Below are 21395 nucleotides of genomic sequence, written 5' to 3'. Positions count from 1 at the left end.
TGACCACACAGAGTTGCTTCATGTGCTAATACACACAATCTGACACCTTAGCTTCCTTTGCAGCAGTTTTTCTAGTAGCTATTAACTATTTTAGGTGACTTTAAAAAGATATTTTGAGGCAGGTAAATTATGTGTCTGGTGGTGCCTGTTTTGCATGTTAATAATCAATTTTTTCCCATACAAGGCCCAGAGTTCAACCTTTACATCAAAAAATGAAGTGACTCTCACTAAAGACATATTTCTAAAAGCCACTGGTTTAAATTACATTATGTTGAGAAGAACAAGCTCTTATTTTATTAAATGCCTACTTAAGTCTCAATACTTGGTGTTCTCTCACACATAGAGAACATTGTCACATCTATCTTGGAAGTCATTATCAGTGGCTATGGTAAAACACTCTAAGTGAGAACTTTCAAAAGCTATGCATTCCTCTTCCAGGTTTAACCAAAGAACAGCAAACCATAAATGATTAATTTCACCTGTGGAATAATGTACAAACTATTTGCTTATAATTATGGAGAGGAAAAGTTACCTGATCCACTCTATCTGATTATCCCTGATTCTGTTGGTTTTTTTTTTTATTGCCTGCAAGAATATCCCCAATCCCACCAGACACACCAGTACAGCAGAAGATTCCAGTACCATTTAGTAATACCTGGAGACATGACATGCATTATTGTTATGTTTGTCCCCATTCTAGTATTACATGTCAGTACTTGGGGAGAATGCACTCCAGTTGAAAAGAATATTGTTCGCAAAATTAAGAACACCAGCCAGTTATTTTGTACCTAGTACAGCTGCCACCATAATCTGCATTTGGTCAGCTCTAGAACATCTAATTAAAGCAATTATTCTAGACTTCATTTATTTTTATTACTATTGTATCAAGATGCCCCTGCTGAAACTGGGGCTATATGCTATGCAAACAGCAAGAGAGAATACTTTCCCTTGCAAGCTTTCAATACAAAAAAGTAACACACGGAGGAAACAGCAAGGTGAGGAGATGACAGTGATGTGTGGGTTTAGTTACATAGTGGTGGAGACATGAACAGCAGCTGACCCTGCCTAGTTTCATTCATGTCTGACCGGTTGGATGTTTTGGGTTTTATGTATAATTTAAATCTTTTCTTTAAGAACTAACAAACAAACAAACCCCCAACAAATAGTAAAATAAAGTATGAGCTACTATTTCAGCTACAGTATTGGCTACTGGAAATTTCAGGATTCTGATCCTAAAGACTCTGTGTATTTTAGCAAGACAGAAAAAATTATTGTCAAGTTCATAAATGAGGTATCTATTTAAATAAACTAATAAATTCTCTAAAACAGCCTTAGAGAATTGAAGTCTAAGCTCATTGAAATAAGTTTAAAACTTCCATTAACTTCAGAGGCTTTTGGGTTATGTTCTCTTTTTGTCCCAACAAAACCCCTTTATAATATTAATTTGAAATCCCAAGATAAATCTAAAACCCTTATTTAAGAAACATAGCGGCCTAAGCAACATGAATTGAACAATCTAGCCACTTGTTGGGAAGTCTATCACTGTTGAAACCTAGGCCTATAAGGCAAACTTTGTGAGCAGGATAAAAGTCCTAATAAAGTTGGCTGGGCACTTTGAAAGAACTATGGTACATTACGTATTTTATTGCTAACATGCATAAATCAATCAGTGTCCTGAAAGCAGCAGTCTTTCTTAACTCATTGATTTAAAGCAAGAAAGCCCAATCAGCAGACTCACATGTATAAAGAGCTGATTCTGATGAGGTAAGACCCATGAGTAGGTGTTTGCAAGAGTAAGGTCTGACACATACAATTTACAGAGCGTTTGCTGGGTTTACAACTAAATACACTTAGTGTCAACAACTTAATTTGAAGTCTAAAACATCACCTTTTTGAATAGCAATATTAAACTCAGCAAAAGTTTTCAAAGGAAAAAAACTTCACACTCAGCAATGACTACAGTTACTCTCAACACTCAGTACCTCAGTGTCTCACTAGAGCAGTGCTTTGCCATCAACTCTCTCCTCTCTACAGATCCCGCAGGGCAGTTAGGTTTTTAATATTTTGAATCAACCTCATAAAAACCATGCCAGAAACCTGGTTCATAACAAAATAGCAGAGACAGGGAATTAGTATTTATAAATAATCAGCTGCAAGATCTGAAGACAGTATAAAATCACACACATTTGTCTCTCACTTAGCCACCTCTGCCTGCAAAGGCTCCCTGTCCTCTGACAGGGTACCCACATAGTTTAGGAGCTAATAGGGTAAAATATTAGGAAAGTACTTTTCCCTTTACCATCCTCCTGCAGCTTCTCCCCTCTCTCTATCCCAATTCCTTCTTTGCTTCTTGAATGATGAATCTCAATATAATCCTAACTGACACTGTAATCAGACCGTGAGGACTGACAATGCTCACTTTCACACTATTTATATTGTGTGTTTAAATACGTAGCCATATGAACATAACAGCAGCATTTTGTTCCCTTAAATAGAAAATAGAAAAGAATTATTGTTGTTCAATAAGGACAATAATGAGATAGGATGGAAGCTGTCTGGAGCAATGGTTATCACCAAACTGCAGACAAGCACTAACAAAATAAAAGGAATTTCAGCTCCTCAAACCAATCCTTCCTTCCACTCTGTTTTTCTATTACATTGCTCAGAATCTGGTGTGTTCCCCAAAACTTCACCTTCCAATCATCTTATAAAGTTTTTTAAATGCCTAAAACATCATGTCTGTAGCACAACATGATGTAAAAATCCATTCTTCACTGTAAGACATCGAATGCTGTCTCTGTTATTAACTAGATGAAGTTGAGTTGTTTTTTCATGCACTGCTGCAAGGAGCAAGTCTTTATCTATCAGAAAATTTACAAGTTTAACTGAGTTTGGTAGTTCTGGAACACTGCACATCTGAGGTTCTGTCCTGGCCCCTGTGAACACCCAGACTGCACTGTCCTCAAAATAGATAATGAGAATGAGATACAAAATATACTTCATATAAGAACATCCTGGAAAGCAGTGAACACAGAGCTGTGATGATTTCTGTTTTTAATCGCAAATTGATCACGATGGTCAAGTTCAGACACTATTGGGGCTAAGCCTTACAACATTGTGCTATGAATCTGAAGAACTCTTTAAATAGACAACAGAGACATTCAGCTGCCCAATGATGTCACAGAGGCTCTTTGCACACTGTCCTGCAGTGAAAAGCAAACAGATTGTAGAGAAGGAATTGCACAATGCAAGGAACTTCTAAAATAATCAACATAACTAATTAGATGTGGAATAATTAATAATAAACCAGTCCATTTAATTTTCTAAAGTCCCCCAAAACCATCATCTGTTTTAAATTCCAACCCAAACAAAGTAAAATGCTGTGATGATTATTTTTAAAGAATAACTTTCTGGCTATATATTAAATAAAAGTTGAATTATTACCTTCATTTATGAGCCAAAAAATATTGTCACAGAAGACAGAATCCAACAAAAATGGCCAGTTCTTTTCCATATCCTTTTGCAATGACCATAGATCAAATTTTCCATATAGAAAATGCCTAGTGATATATATCCTTTTCAAGAGGTACAAATGGCTAAATGGCAATTCTAACTCAACATTAACTTTGGAGCAAATTTGATACACTTCATTTTAATAATGTTTGAACTATAGTAATAATTTTAAATATTATTGGAGAAACTTCCCCAAGCACTATAATCATACATTCAGTGAAATATTTCAAACTTTTTCCTTTGCTTTTCAAAAGTGCACTGACTGCATATGTCAACTTCCACAACATATTATTTTTTGCATTAAAATGTTGGACTGAAATTTCTATCTATTTCAAATGACAATCTGACTGATCTAAAACTTAGTTTCGCTACAACTGAGTTTCAGTCTGAATATCTACTCTCATTTTCCAAAAGAATTTGTTACTGCCCTGTTGATGCATGATAGCCATTGTATAATCTTGCAGTACCCAAAAAAGAGGCTATAGAATCCAAGCCTATACAAGCAGAGATTTATGAAGTGGCAAATATTTGCTTGAGACAATTGCTGACCTCAAAGGAACATCTTCAGGAGACCAAGCATGCTGAGTGTTGCCATATGATTCACACAGGGATTAGCTCTGAACAAAAGCTGCAGCAACTTTGTATTTCAAATAAACTTGGATTCAGGTACATCTTCTCAGTTTGACTCCATGTGAAATTTCAATCCAAAGATCATTAATTTCAACATTGTCAGGATGCAAAAGGGAAAGGAGACATTAGCCTTAGAAGATTCAGAAAAGTGTGGTTTAGGATCACCCTGCAGATTTCTATCTTTCTCAGCTGACCATCTGCCTTAAAGCAGGAAGCTACCCCTGAGCTCAGAGCCAGTGTATGTGCTTTTCTGACATGTTTCTGGGGAAACAAAGTTTAGACATTGACTGTACGTTCATGCTGGACTTCCAGACTTCTCTCCAAAATCCACTCCAAGCTCTCAAGGTGTGATACACCAGAACAAACCTAATCTGAATCATATCGAGATGATCCCTAACACAGATTTGGTGACGACAAAAAAGCAGGCTACAAAATCAGTGAAAGATTTTTTTCAGGTCTTGGTTTTACCTTTTTGAGATCAAACAGAAATATTTCTCAAGACAGAGATGAAATATAAATGACAGTTATTGTTTATTTTGAAGACCCTCCCACCTATTTGTTCTACAGCTGTCCCAGGCAACAAACTACAGTCTGAAGGTTGATCCATGAATAGAGCTATTAAAAGTTAAAATAGCTTCTGTGTAGCAGACTCTGCAAACACATCTATGGGCTATTGCATAATGGTGCTGGAAAAGTAGAGAGAAAAGAGAAGACAAAGATTATTTTTGTCTTCTCATATGTATGAAACTTGTGAATGGAAAAGGCTTTGAGACAAGGTTTTTTAATCCAAAATCCTTGCAGAATTCTTTCAGATGTCCCACCTATTCTTGCACTGTATGTGCACTGCTTGCTGCCACTAGTCCTGGCTTCTTAAATCCTTTAAGGCTCTCTGAAATTTCCAGATCAGTTCCAGGACTGGAAACAGCTGCATAAGAGACAGTCACAATTCCTAGGTTTTCTGGCTCTTCCCACAAAAGATGCTGAAAAGTTTTTACGGAAAAGGATGCCCACTGTCCACCTTCATGCAATTCTTCTAGCAGTAGATCAGACAAGTGATAACAGGTTACAAGGGGCAGTATCTCAGCCCACAATGGCAGCAGTCCCCTTTTCAAGTCTGCAACATAAAATGCCATGATTCATGCAAATGCTAACCTATGACTTGCCTTTTAGCCAGAGGTATCTTGGGGGAGTTACACCTGCTGATCTTTTATAATGAATAAATCAGACTGAAAAAAGAATTACTCACATTATAAGTCTTGCATTTTGTTTGGTGTTGAAAAATCATATAGCATACAAAAATTGTAAGATCCTGAAATTTGATCTGTATGCGATTATCCTTCTTGCTAAAAACATGAAACTTCTCTAACTTCTTGGCTGCCAGCCACATAAATAAGCTTCTCATTACTTTTCCTATAGCTCAATCATAATTTATTTCTTTAATCTTTAAGACTAACATCCAATTTTTCTTCCATTTTGGCTTAGCCTATACACATGTCCTATATGTAAAGCATCCAAAAATGGAAACAGGTGTTGATATCAATCTAATCTGCTTCTTCTACATTAGAGCTTTGCTTCTAAGGTATGAAGAACTTCTATAGTTTATCAGAATTCTTGTTATTTACTTAGTCTCTGGAGGAAGTGATCGCTTACTGTCACTTCCTTGTCTACATATTTCTGAGAGGGTCTCACTTACATTTGCAATGCACTTCAAATGCTTGGATGAAAAGCACAGTATAACTACTGCTAGTAACAGTACAAAATTGAGTCTGAAGTAAGTCAAAGTGGTCTCAGTGGCTTATTCATACAAAATCTCCAATAGCAAGCTTGGCAAAAAAGACCGACATTTTTGCATACCTGAAGGAAAATACACTCTTCCCAAAAAATAGAGTAAATGTGGAACAAGGGAAAACTGCAGAACTAGGTATCAAATAGGGATGGAGGAAGTAATCAAGAAGATCAATCTGCAATTACTTAAAATCCCCCTAAACCCAGGATTTTCTTCACATATTACAAAATTTACATACTAAATTGTAATTTGGAACTCATACACTGCCTACTAAATGTAAAATATTTTAATCCTGTACCTTAGCTAGTATCACTGTTTCATGCATTTGTACTGTTTGAAGTAGAGTATAAAAGGAGGGGAATATAAGCATAGAGAGAAAAGGGGAACAATTCCTTTAAATTACATTGCATTATTGCCTTCATCTTTATTCAGGCACCAAAAGCTAAAGTATTCATTAGGGTGACCCATGGTAATTTTTCCTAATTTCATTTGGAGCTAAGAGACAAATACTCAATTGCCATGCAAAAGGGAGCATTATGACTCTTTGAACCTGTGATCATCTAGGAGAAGCTCAGTGGTCCTGGGTGCTGGATCAGCACAGAGCCGGTGATACGTAGTGATATGTGCATTGCACAAGGAATAGGAAGAGTAATATCAGCACATTATTCACATGGTTGTGGTTAGCTGCTGCATAATACTTCTGCAGCTGTTCTGTGCATGTAGTTACCAATTGACTATTTTTTTTCTGCAGTAAACACATCTGATATAGGAACAACTCTTGTTGCCCGTAGGGGTAAATGCATTTACTCTGACATTATGAGACTGGTCTGTCAGTGTGGAATAGAAGGAAGCCTGCATCCAAAGGGTCAGGGTGCAGTACTGTTGGTCCAAATATGAACTTGAATGCCTGAATTTTAATTCAAATGTGATGAAAAATTTGGGCCACAGGAACTTTGTATATTTAATTAGGAAGAACTGGGACAAAAATTTGACCCTTATGCAAGTCCCCCACAAAACAATTAACTTACAATTGGATTAATTCAGATGTCTGTTTTTAGGTAAAATGACTACAGACTCACTGAGTTTATGCATTAGGCTTTTCCAGCTCAGGCTGACAAGAACTCTGGTGATACATAGCACTTTAGGGGCAGTTTATTGCAACACACACAAAGATAAATTTCATTATCTTATAGTCTGCTGGATTTCACTGAAACAAAGCTACTACTTTACCAATCCTATAGCTATTTTGAGGGAAATAAATGGCTCTAATTCTGTTATTTATACACCAGCATACATAAAATTTAATGCACACACACGCGCATATATATATATATATATAGACACTATATGCACTATCTCCTCTTCTGTACCATCAAGAAAAGCAACTAGATCTGTCTAAAGAAAAGTTAATTGCATAAAATCTCCAGTAAAAGAACAATACTTTCTCTCACATTCTGTACACCTTATCACTAACTTCAAAAGCAAATATAATTTTGACAAGCAACAATGTATATTTCTATGGTACTTTACAGTCCTTTCAAGATTCTCATGGCATATCATCTTCATTTAGTGGATGGGGAAAGAAAACAAAGAGGTGAGGTGAGATGTGCAGGGTTATAAAGGAAGTCAGTTGCATTCTAAGGGTTAGACCCCAGTTGTGCTAATGTTTCCAAACCCTGGAATGCAAATGCAGATATACAATCCTACCAGTAAACCAGGTAACCATCACACTGATGCCCCTGTTTCAAACAACCATGCCTACTGGGAAGTGGTGGACACTTCTGGTTGCCAGCCAGTAAACTTTCCCCCTCCTCAGCATGAACTCTGATTGTGTGCCAGTTCACTTACCCATGATTATCATTTCTTCTGTCTGCTGAGCGTAGAACAATTGCCTTCTGAGCCCTGGTTCGCTGGAGCCGGAAGAACCGTTTGCCTCCAGCCCAGCTGTCGGAGTCTCCACGCAAGATGCTGTGCAAAATGTTGAGTTAAAAGAAAACACGAGTAGGGGGAAAAGAGAGAGCTCTGAGAACCTCCACATGGTTTCTGTTGCTAAGGGAACCACTCCCTTTGTCTGCATAGGTTAGGAATGGCTGCTTCCTTTAGAGTCTGTCTCTTAAGAACAGAAAAAAACACAACAATTTCAGGAAATGGCATATCATCTTCATTTAGTGGATGGGGAAAGAAAACAAAGAGGTGAGGTGAGATGTGCAGGGTTATAAAGGAAGTCAGTTGCATTCTAAGGGTTAGACCCCAGTTGTGCTAATGTTTCCAAACCCTGGAATGCAAATGCAGATATACAATCCTACCAGTAAACCAGGTAACCATCACACTGATGCCCCTGTTTCAAACAACCATGCCTACTGGGAAGTGGTGGACACTTCTGGTTGCCAGCCAGTAAACTTTCCCCCTCCTCAGCATGAACTCTGATTGTGTGCCAGTTCACTTACCCATGATTATCATTTCTTCTGTCTGCTGAGCGTAGAACAATTGCCTTCTGAGCCCTGGTTCGCTGGAGCCGGAAGAACCGTTTGCCTCCAGCCCAGCTGTCGGAGTCTCCACGCAAGATGCTGTGCAAAATGTTGAGTTAAAAGAAAACACGAGTAGGGGGAAAAGAGAGAGCTCTGAGAACCTCCACATGGTTTCTGTTGCTAAGGGAACCACTCCCTTTGTCTGCATAGGTTAGGAATGGCTGCTTCCTTTAGAGTCTGTCTCTTAAGAACAGAAAAAAACACAACAATTTCAGGAAATTAAAAAAAAAAAAAAAAAGGAAAAATCCCAAGACTCCAGAATATCTTGTGACCAAATTAAAACTGAACTGTCCAGGAATTCTTACATTTAAACCAGCTATTAATAGCTGATTTGGGTGACTCAAAGGAGACTGTAGAACTCGTCTGTGCCATCTGATGGGACAATACACCACTGCACACAGTGTCATTTAGTTATTGCAATCAGCTCTTGGGATCAAGGTGGCTGATTACAGAAAGATAGATCAAGAAATCAGATCCACTTTACTACAGCAAATGAAGAAACCTCAGTAGCAAGAAATACAGGTTTATAATGGGTAGTTGTGATAGACTATAGAAGAGAGATCCCTTTACTGCCACAGGCTTCCAAACCTGTTCTCTCTGGCTTGTCTCCTCTGCTGTCTCCCCCAGGCCCAACACTGCACTGGCCCTGTTTCTGAACCCTCAAAATATTAAAAATCTGGATTCTCTACAGGCCCATTAGTCTCAATTCAGCATAGAGTTAGGACTCCCTGCTTCTTATCTTTGTCCACCTCTGGTTTTAAGAAATATACCAGGATGTGTAGTTCTGGATAAGGGTGATTTCACTGTGAGTCTGAGGTCCTGTGACAGGAGGAGCTAATAAAATTGTCATGAAGTTTAGTATGTTGAGAACAGAAACACGTTGAGTCTAACCTCAAACTTTTAGTTTGTCTTAAGAAAATCAGCCTCTTTATGAAAACATACAAGCATTGCATGCACAATACAATCACACCCTACTCTGTCTTTCAGGTGACACCAAAAACAGCACTCCAAAGTAATGTGACTGTATTTGTTGTTTTTCTTCTCTGAAATTACTTGCTTCAATACCTTAATATTATGGGGTAGAAAAGGTCAAAGACTTGGATCCAGATCCAAATTTTCAAGCACAGACTTTTCTGAGCTCCTTAACACATCCAGAGAACAATCAGAAAACTGTGTTACATTATGTCAGGAAAATCAGACATAAGTTCAAAATCTTAGATGTTGTACTTCTGTATGGAAATCAGATTTTTCTCATTCCAGCAGAGAGCAGCTGTGAGTGCCTGCAATGGTGGAGAGAGGTCAGAACTAGTTCAGTCTTATAGTAAAGAGCTGGGCTTACTTATGTAAGGTAGTTGCTGAGGAAAGTCAGTTCTACTTCTCAGAGAGTGAAGCTGATTTTCCCTCCCTCAATCAGACTGTTGCTCTTAGAGAACTCTATTCAGATAACAGTACGAGACAGCTTTGCTTACACAGCACAGTCCAGCACTGATTCTTTGACATAAAGACCTGAAGAATTCAGCTGTCACTTCATTGCACGTGTTGAATTGTATTTGCAGCATTATATGTGTTGCATTCCCCCCTCCTTTTTTCCTCTCACCTCTATGAGTCAAATAAAGCAGTCAAGATTGCTTTGTAGAGAGACCCTTCTGCTCTCATTTGCAAAAAGATTAGGAGATTAGATGGCAACTGAGAGTTCAATTCAGGGACATTAGAAAGGAACCAACAACATACAGGCTTCTGTTCCATCTTTTTAGCACGGAACAATAAATAGGAAACTAAATTAAAAGTTTGTGATCTTGCTTATTATTTTCCTGCCAGAGGATTAATCTGAATTGCTCAGTCCTGCTGTGTGTGTGTACACATACACACATATACATACACACCATTTTCTCCTCCTCATGGGTAGACTGATGTCAAGGTTAATGCAAGCAAAGGATCTTGGGATTCTGTGCAGCCACAGTGAGGGAGATGACAGCTTTTATCCACTCTTTTCTGCTGCTTGCAACCCGTGGAGCCTTCTTCAGCATTATTATAAAGACAAGGGCAAAACCCTGTATATTTAGAACATTCAGAGTTGTCTCCCAGCACTGAAAATTTTCAGCACCCAAAATTAATACTCAGTGAGTCTAGCAGTGCATTTTATCTAAGCTTTTTACAAATATTTGCATTTATAATGCTGTCATAAATACAGGAATATTTTGCTGATCATTCTCTTTCTTTCATTTCTGAAGAAAAATATATTGGTAGCCAAGTTCAGATCAGAAATTTTATGAAAAAGCCAGGGACAGTATCAAGGCAGCCTCCTGCTGTACTACACAGTATCTCCCACAAAAAAATAACAGGTAACATTTTTTCCCCTTATTTTGACAAAGAAAATGACTTTACATCTTTAATAGAATTTTTAGTATCTTACCCAGGACATTTAACATTTTTCTATTATTACAAAAGCAACATTTTTTGACAAACTGGCAGCAAGGCTCACACTTGATAACCACAAGGCCAGTTTACACAGAAGTGGAATTCTACTCAGGATCCTTTTTTTGATGAAATTACAAGTTTATCCATTACTAGAAATCCTAGCTTTTCAAAAGCTCAAGTGAAAAATTAACTGCTTCAGGTACTGATCTCTGAAGAGTCTGACTTTGTTATGCTAATTGAAGGTATTAAGAATAATCAGAAAAGGAATTAATTAATGGCTACTTGAATCAACTGCTTTTTGTCTCAAATGTGAACACATCCCCCCAGTCAGAAATTACCTAACACAGTGTGATGGAAGTTTATTTATTTACTTACATATAACAAGTGACTGAGCAGCTTGCAGTGCATGAAGTGAGGCTATGGAAAACTACATTACACTGCTCCTGCTTCAAGGACCTCTCAGCCAGAATTTCAGTATATATACCTATTTTCTGTTTATTATTCAGCCCAAATAATTTAAACGCTCTACCCCCTCAGTCCACAGACTAGAACTTTGTGACCAAGAAAAGATTGCCTGCCTTATTTAAGGTGGCCTAAGAGGAATTTTTAAAATAAATATTTACAAAGCTCTAAAAATATCATCTTGTTTTGTTAAAGTTGAGTGTGTAAACACCTTACCTGTTACAAATAAAGATCTTGTTATGCAATGTAAAAGGGAAGCAGATGGACCTGTTGATGGCCTCAAGGACAACAGTGCAACAAGCAGTTGAACAGGAATCAGGATTTTCCTTATAAGGAAAATCTTTCATATCCCCCAATCTTTTTTTTTCAGTTGCAACTTGGAATTAAAATTCCGACATGAGAAATTTTCCATAGGAGGGTCATATTTAAAAGACCCTCTATGTAAAAAAAAACTTTACTTTGAATGAACTGACATGGATTTAAATGACCTGTGAGAGTATGTGTATGGTTGTATGTGCATGTATAAGGTTTCTTGTCCACTTTCGTGAGCCCAGACTCCCATCCTTTGTGGCAGTCTGCCAAGCAGGCCAGGAACGTGAAGAAACTTGACTTTTGGCACCATTCCATGTGAGATGCCGGGGAGCTGAGAGCTGGGAAAAGCGGGTGAGCTGGCAGGAAACCAAGCACATTTCCATCAAAAATTTCATTGGAATAGACATTTTCATGCAACGTGTTAGGTTTTGGTGAACCAGCATTAGCTGAGAGAAAAATGTTCCACTGGAAAGTTTCCAACTTGTCCTAATGCAAAGATCTTGACACTTGGACCTCCTATTTTTCATTCAACTGAAAAATGGATTTCTATTTCCCAGTGTTGTGCACAGAGATAGAATATAGGGTTTTTTTCACTACTGATTGCCCTGGTATAGTAAAAAGAAGCTTCATTTTGCCCCACTGCAGTGAGCGCTGTTCTCATGCCTCTCAGTGTCTTTCATGGATGCATGAAATGGATCACAACTTGGAGTGTCAGCAGAAGAGGGACCCATTGGTGAGAGAACTAGTTTGTACTCAGAGACAGATTTTAATATTCATCTCTGGACTAAGATCTCTGTCTTATTTTCTTTATTAGTATTTCTCTTCAGTGGGAAAACTGTACATCCTCACCTTGCAGTGTGGGGAATGAATACACAAGGATTATAGTAATGGACCCGTAACTGTTCTAACAAGTGTACAAAATAGATTAACCTCAACTACTAAACTGCAGAAAGGTCTTGAAAATAAAGTATTTATCATTGTTTTGAGTAAAGGTGTCACAAAGTTGTGGTGCAAAACAGAGGCAGAGAAGGCTGTAGCACTGGATGAACAGTCAACTGCATAACGAACAGATACACCTATGACAGACTTCACACAACTATGACAGACAACACCCCTATGCAGACTTCAAATATTTGATTTCACAGATTCTTTGAGAGAAAAAAAAAAATATGCAAGTTTAATTTAGCCCATATGTTCCAACACTCCTTTTAATTATTATATTTGCTTACTTAGATCTGCTGATTCCCTCTCCTCTTTATTACTCCCCCAGATCAGGAGCTGAAGGGTCTGGTGTGTCCATAGTCTCCTGTAGGGATTTCTTCCCTATTTTTCTTCTCCATCAGAAATACAATTTCAGCTGACAAAAAATACTGCCTCCTCCACAAAACTTGCTTCAGAAATCCATACATCTTTATGGACTCCAAACAATTATTCTAGCATGTTTTCTTTGCAGACCTATGTTTATTTTGCCATTTCTCCAAGGTAGCTAGTTGAACATGTAGCAAGTCTCTGTGCATGAATTCATAGAAAAAAAACCCTGCCCATAACCTAGCCACAGTGAGCCAAAACACCCAGCTCTGCTTTCAGGCACATACAGAACTTTTTCAGTTCATTCTCTTGTTTGTGTGTGAGTATTTCATTGATTTTATTTCAAAAATTCAGGCTATATTCAGCAGACAAGAGTAGTGTATCAGTACCAAAATAGTAGATCACTTAAAAAAAACAGTCATGGGTTGAAAGGGTTCTGAAAATTAGGAAGGACCATGCAAGGAGTGCAATGCCTGCATCGAATTTAGGGATGCTATCACAGGTAATGATGGATGGAAGTAAGAAAGCCATCATTTCTTAGTTAATTCTTACAAACTACTACCAGCAAAACTAACTATATTAGCCCTAGAATAAACCACCAGTTGACTATAAATTAATATTTTTTTAATTTTTTTTTCTTTTTCCAAGTAGCCCCCCATCAAAATCTTTATGTGGAAATTAAAATCTTTTGCACTATGTTTGGACAGAATCCTGGACTTAAACTAGGACACAAATATGTCATTACAGATAACCATACGACTAGATACTTTGCTGTCTGTCTTTGTACTTTATATGGAGGTAAAACCATGTAATCTGGCAGGTACTTTTAGAATGAAATTCTGATATTTTGCTATGCAGACCAAATTGTTCTACTGAAATCACACAGTGGATATGTATGCTAGGGTGATTTAAAACCTAGATTGTATTCTTAGAGTTTAATATTTTATGAAACTTATCAAGTAAGATGCAATAAAAGCTCACCTTATTAAGCTGCACATGTGAAATTTCTCAGCTTCTTGGAAACTGTGAACTAAACTCAGCTTTGTCATTGATGGGATACAGCAAAACTGGACAGTTTCTGCACACTTAGTTTTTGAACCTGACTCTGACAACACTTATTCATATTATGCCCCCATTCAGGAAGTGATCTCACTGGAAAATCTGAGCAAACAGTAAGACAGAAGTTCCAGACTCAAAAAGCTAAAGAATGTTCTTTTTTCCCTTCATCTTCTTTTAAAGATTTAGTGCTTGTGAAAAGAATTAGATTGACAACACTAAAGACCAAGGGTCGTTGGGCCATTTTCAGTGTCCTGACCTCACACTTGGGTATATTCACTCTTAGTTACAAGTTTAACTTACTATCTTGGCCATTGATAGGAGCTGACTCTAAACTAGTGCAGAGATAATGCACAGATTCCTTAAGACTGAGGTTAAATATCTATATAATAATGCAGACAATTTATTAAGTCAGTAATTCTTCACAATATTAAGTTCTCATAGCAGAAAGGAAACTGAACAGCCAATTCTCAACTGAACACTAATACGTAATTCTTACTACTTGTACTGCAGTAGTATCCTCCAGTCGCTAGCATCTCTCAACTTTGAGCAAGGGCACCTAATTTGAGCTAAAGCCAGCATTAAATATATTCCTATGGGGTTGCTGTCTTGCTTTTTGCTGCTAGTAATGAAATAAATGTTAGTGGAGTAACAAAATATCAGCCAATCTTGTGCTCTGTACAGTAGACTAAATCCCACAGTTAAATTACTTCTGCTGCCTCTGCTTGACAATGACATCTTATACTTCCCCTGGCAAGACCTGACTTCTGATTTGTTATTTCTGCTGCTAATGTCTGTTCTTTGTAAAATATAAATTTTAAAAGTTATGCCACCCACCTCCAGCAAATTTAAATTTCTAAACAACAGTGATAGCATCATGAGTGAAGCTGCAGTAGCAAATTCAATCATTCACTTCACAAAGAGCAAATTTCTCATACTATGTTTAAGTTTGTATACAGATGCAAATATGCATATATATTCAGAGTAAATTTACTGTACTGTCCTTGATTTCTCTTCACTATACCTATATTCTGTGCTGCCACTCAGAACATTTCCCATGTACATATTTGCTCAAATACCTCTGGATATCACTATCATGTTCTCTCATGCCCTTGAGTGAGATCAAACTCACTTCCATCTCTTCTATTGCTATGAAAAAGTAAACAGTAGCAACACAGATGACCATTAGTTTTATTTCTTTTTCTCCTGTACGCATTTAATCCTTTTATCTATATACCTGAGGCAGCTTGTTCTACCATCCAAATCATATTCATATTTTACAGTAACTCTTGGTTAATTTTTACAGAAATTTATACCTGGCTCTTGCATTCTTTTCATTTTTATAAAGTCAGACAAAGAACAAAACAAAACAAGCCAACTACATTTAACCCAACAATCAGGACCTTCCTCAGCTGTAAAAGTTTCAGAGAAGCAGGCCTTCTGTGGGTCCTCCCATCATCAGGCACACACAGGTAATACTCCTTTTTGTGTCTCATGAAGGCAAAAATAACTCCTGAAATTGAATTTCACCCACTCCAATCAAAATGCCACTCAACTGCTGATTGAAATGTCCTTCATTCAAATCAGAGTGAGTGCCTTTAATGGCTGCCCAAATGGCTGTCAAATTAAATAAGAAACAAAATGCAAATAAATTAGCATTCCTAGCTACTGATACGCTATAAATATTTATGAGGAAAAAAAAGATGCTGTAATTTCAAATGATACCACAGGCCTATTTTGTACAAACAGTTAAAACAGTTATACATGCAATACTGTACTTTGCAATTTTTTTCCATTTCACATCACCATAATCACCTAATAAATATTTAAATGGACCCATTTGCTGTAACTATAAAAGAACCGTGTAAACTTGTTGTCATCTAGACACATAAGCCGCAGTGGAGTCAATGAATTTCAACAGTCACTTAATATTGCAAGCCACAAGCTACCTTAAACCTGCCAGCAACTGTCTGCCAGGAAGCTACTGTAGCACCACGGCTACCTCCTCCAACCCAGGACACGAGATTCATTATGAATGCTAGCATTGCTACTCTAATTAGGCCTGGGAGAGGTTTAACAACCATGCTACAGTCTTACTGCTGACAAATATAAAAATAAAGCCTTGTTCAAATTAGCAATGTGAAGTGAGAAGGCCTAGAAGCAGCAACTGTCTGACCAGTAGTGAAACAGTTCTAATCTATAGTGAGGTTATTTTGCTTCATAAACTGCTAGTATGCTACCTGCAGGAGGTCTCCCTGTAAAATGAATTATAGTAAGCTATATGTGATAATTAACCGTGCATTAGCAAATATCTTGAAACAGGGGGGCTCTGTTTTCTCTGTATTTTGACTAATAAAAGCATGAATTTGTTCAACAAATGATCATTTAGGTTGTGGAATGCTAAGCATATTGGAAGAACACAGTAAGCAATAGAATATTGTAGGTGGACTAACAGTTTCCTTACAAAAACAGGCTGTTTAATAGGCTGGCTCCATACTACGTTATTCACAGTACTAAAAACCACAGTGTTGGGAAGACAAATACAATATACATTTAAAATAATATAAACCTTGTACTACTATTTACTTTAAAAATGCCATGGATGTGACAATAAAAAAAATCCATAAGCAAACGTTTATTTCAGAAAGACAAAATCCCAAATGACTCTTTCCAGAATGTAAACAGATAGTGAGGCAATCATCTTCTCTAGAGGGGAAAAAAACATAGCTGGGTTTAAAATAGTCTATATATATGAATGTGAAGCAAAGCAAAGGAAAAAAAAAAGTAATTTATTATGTATACTGCTTATCACAATAAAAATAAAGTGGCGCTATAATTTATTTTAGCTTCATTTACATCTTATGAAAACATATTTAACCATAAGGCTTTATGGAGCTGTGACTGTACCAGCTATATTCTTGGCTGTGAATCAGGGGTCAGAGCCACTTCAGCATCCACAGTTTGACAAACTGTACCTCTTTATTCATACAATATCAACTGAAGCTCAAGCTTCCAAACATCACAAGCTGCAACTCTTTTAACTACAAGTAATCTATCAGCTTTAACTAGACCTGATGCAGTAATGACTCATTACAGGATTTGGCTGTATCATAGGAAGCTACACAGCCCCACTGTTACTGGGTTGAACCGCAAGGAAAAAGAAAAATTAATGAACAATGATTTTCAGTTCATAATTACCAGCATTCAGAAGTCTCTCAAAACTTTTAACATGGTTAAAACATTACAAGTGTTCTCTAACTAAATTTAAGATAAAGCCAAGTTCAGAATACACCTCTCAGTTGTATCTCTCCATTTACATTCCAGGCAGCAGAGCTCTCCTCTGCCCTGTAACAGCACATACAAAGTACTAGATGTTTCACTCCAGCATGCTGGGGCTGTTCAGCCCCAGAGGTGGGGTTACTGGCAGACACCCCCGATTACAGAGGCAGGGGGTTATCAGAAAGATGCCAGAACTATGAACAGGTACCAGACATTCAGTCTTCAAGACAGGATACTTAAAGATTTGATACTTGGAGAAAACTGAAAGAGTCTGACTCTAGCACCCCATGACACAGTCGAGTCAGAATGCTTCTCGCTTCTCGCCAGTCCCTTGCAGCCTTCCTTTTGAGCACCTCTTCGATTCAGCCAAAGGATACTGGCTTGAGATTTGCTTTCTACTGTTTACAGAAATACTTTTTTTTTTTTTTTTTCCAGCTAGCAGAGGTATACACCTCATATACATGAAATATTATCTAACAGTTAAATATTCTTGCTATCAAATTAAAAAGATGGGTCAAGAAAGCATCATTTAGAAAGCACATAGAAAGAAAATATGCTTGCTTCTTGCAGAAAATACGATATATATATTTTGAAAGTTATTACAAATGAATGGCAAGCACATTTCTTTTTTGTTTGTTTGGTTTTTTTTGTTTTTATTTTCGCTTTTGTTGTTTGTTTTTCCCAAAAGGCTACAGGTTATTTCTCCTACTTACACTTCAGAAAGATAAAAAATTATAAAGAACAACTTGCACTAAATTGGCTATAATTACATTTCTCCAAGAGAGAGCTCAGGTTGTTATTTTAAATTCATAAGGGGCAATGAGCTGGAAAAAGAGGATAAGTTTGAGATTCTGTTTTTCCCTAAATTTCCATCATAAACATGTTTACATCCAAGATACATTTAAGTGTATAATCTATTATTTTTTTCATGTTTCTCTTTCTCAACAACATGATTATCCTATTTAAGTAAGGGCATCAGATATTTTTAACCATCACACTTTGAGAGTGACCACAGGTATTCATACTATTGCAGTTAATAAAGTTTAAAAATCCAGTAACATTTTAAAAATTTAATTTTCAAAACCAAAACCAAACCCCTAAAATTTGTTTTTATCATTGCGCTAACCTTCAGTTTTCTAAGGTAAATGAGAACTTGGAAAATAGTGTGGATCTTCTCTCAGTTGAATCACAGACTTTCAGGCAGAGGGTAAGATTGCCCCCTTTTGGAACTTTTAGGTGAAACAGTTCAAAACCAGAATTTGGAGCAGAGCATTCCCAATCCTTACTCAAGATATGCACCTCATCAAGGGTTGTTTGTGCTTCATATTGTGTATTGTAGTGTTGTTATGTATGTGGCTTCACATTTCTTATTAAAGCAACAGGCATGAAAGAATTCAACTACCCTTGCCAGCAACCACAAAGACACAAAATCTGAAGTCAGATAAAGGTAAACATATGGGAGCCTCCAAAGAATGCAGTAGTAAAGATTGAACATATGAGTGCATTCTCCTCTCTCTGATCTCTAGGACAAACTTCAGAGACAGTAATCTATAATTACAGTGTACCATAAAGTAGCACTCTGTGATAAAATTCACAAAGGGCTCAGTATTTTAAATAAATGAAACAACTGAAGTTCTGAAAACAATCAGGACAATTCTTCTGATTCCAGAATGAATTTAAAAGCAAAACCATCCCTGGTATGATCTGGTGGTTGGGTTTTAAAAAAAATTACTCAGCTTTAACATGTCTAAACAATGGTCTTCCATCAAGTGCACTAGTCCTTTAAAGAGATGTTCATGCCCAAAATCAGAAAATGCAAAGTAATCACGAGTCTGGATGGAAATCTGTATTTTCATTGCACTCTTAATTTGTCGCTGAAAGTAATGTAATTTTTTCATTTTAAGCAGTTAATAATTAGAATTATTTTGCAAATTAAGCATCATTAGTCTGCCGCTTGACCAGTATCTCAGTCCAATTTTAGAAAGTTCACCTTTTTACAATGTATTATTATATTATACAGCATATTCCTACTTTTCTTTCAAAACAAAAAAATATTCGGACCTTGTTTTAGTTCAGTTTGTTCCACAGAACTTTGGCATTATGGCTCAAGTTCTTGTCTTACATGGACGTGTGATGTGCTCTAGGTGATTGTGCTCTGGCAGGGGGGTTGGACTGGATGATCTTTCCAGGTCCCTTCCAACCCTTAAGATTCTGTGATTCTGTGATTCTATGAAAGCTCCCCACATGTTCTTTTTAGGTATATTGATAAAGGCTAACTTTAATAAAAGGCTTCAGCCTTCATAACCGAATAAACATTCAGGGCAATGTTTAAGAGTAAGCTCATTAAGTCTGTTACATCATTGTTTTCTAGAATAAAATTATTTTCCAGAAATGATACTTTTAAAGCTATTTCAGCTACCAAACCCCACTCATTTTCATATGAACCTAGTGGCTCAAAATAATAAAGAGTTTAATCTAAAGAAATACGAATATATGTCTTCAATACAAGGGATTTCTCAGGCAGTTCAATGCCCAAGGAGAAACATGGGGAGATCTCCAAATGGAGACAGATTGATAGACAGACATAAATCGCAGTACAACAGAAATCAGAAAGCATTAGTGGAAGCTACACTGTAAATAGACTACCAGAATACTGAAGATTAGATATTTTAAATTTTTATGCTTTCATAAAAGAGCTGAATTCCCAGTTTTACTGAGCACAACTCAGAGTGGAAATCATCATCACATAAAAAGCACCAAGTGTAACAAGTTGAACCATAAGGTAACTTTCCAGACTGTTTGCCCAAGTTGTTTAATGCCCTGTGTATTTCTGTTAAGGAAAAGCAAGAGTTTAAGTTGAATTATGTCCTTGCTGCTTTCAAAATACTTTAAAGAGTTACTTAAACTGTAGCCAGTATGTCATGCATTCCAATACAGAATATAAGAATCTATGTATTTAGTGTCACTGTAAGACATTTACCTAGTTTTCTTCTCAGTGCCATAAAGTTAATCATAAGGAAGGAATGCATGCTCTGTTCATGCTAATTAGCTGACTAACTGTGACTTCTAAAGCGAACACTTTAATGTGTCCTCAAGGATGCTTAAAAGCCATTTTATTAAGATAAACGCTTGGTTTCCCTTGCTGACACATTCATTGGAGCAAAAGGCTGTCATTAAGTAATCTGTTGCTATCTTGGTATCTATATATGGAAGAGGAATACCACAGCAAAATATACATTCAGTATTTAATAACCACAATTTTTGTTTTATAGTCACTGAAAAAGACTCTGCAAGGAGATACGATAGGAGCAGGACAAAATCTGCTCATGCTTTCACAAAATTTAAATGTGAACTTTATAGGGGCATGAACCAGTGCTCTGAATCTCTCAGTTTAATCCCATGCTTTTATTTTACCTCTTTACCATTAATGAAGGACACTAAGGAGTACTGTCAATGGATCCATAGTTTTGTTCATGATTTTAAAAGTGCTTTAAAAAGAGCATTAGATGCAATACATTTTTTAGCTGCATCCTTAAGCTAAGAAGAAAACCCTCATGTTTGCCATGGCTCTGAATTTTTTAATATATGTTCTCATCTTTGCCATGTTCTGAAATAGTTTCTTCCCATTTTGTCACCAAATCCCTTATTTTGGAATGGGTCCTTAGCATAAACAAGGTCTTATTTCAGGCAGAACACTGAAATCTTGGTGGGAGTTGGACCCAATATCTCCACCTATTGTTACCACCAGGCCTTCTCTGATAATTCTGCAGTAGCAACTACACGAGAAACAAGTTCTACCTGTTTATGGGAGGGTTCTAATGAACCATGCTCTTCATTCCCTTTCTGTGTTCTAAGGAAGGGTGGGAGGCATCATACTTGAAACAAATCCAGGATCACTGCACAGGATCACACTGACAGTTCTTGTCCCAAGAACCCTGTTATTTGTAGGACAGGTGGTAATTCTGTTTACATATTTTTTTAGATGCAAAAAACTCTACATCATTAGCAAATCTATTATGGAACCTGACTGAGGTGTGTGTCAGGACTGATATAATGCAACAGAATCTGAGTATACTTAACAGAGAATTATTTGAAAATCTTTG

General features: G+C 37.0%; 1 protein-coding gene across 1 annotated transcript in view; it reads right to left on the bottom strand.

Moving 5' to 3' along the window:
- ANKFN1 (ankyrin-repeat and fibronectin type III domain containing 1) overlaps positions 1 to 9307 on the bottom strand; it is a 95726-nt gene extending 86419 nt beyond the window's left edge. Inside the window, 3 exon segments of the mRNA XM_010002767.1 lie at positions 7778 to 7897; positions 8377 to 8496; positions 9228 to 9307. Of these exon segments, the coding sequence (XP_010001069.1) occupies positions 7778 to 7897; positions 8377 to 8496; positions 9228 to 9307 (320 nt within the window).
- Between the last annotated feature and the right edge of the window lie 12088 nt (positions 9308 to 21395).

Source organism: Chaetura pelagica, unplaced genomic scaffold (assembly GCF_000747805.2).
Source record: "Chaetura pelagica isolate M959 unplaced genomic scaffold, ChaPel_1.0 scaffold47, whole genome shotgun sequence".
NCBI classification, from domain to species: Eukaryota; Metazoa; Chordata; class Aves; order Apodiformes; family Apodidae; genus Chaetura; species Chaetura pelagica.
This window is presented reverse-complemented; position numbering and strand designations above follow the sequence as displayed.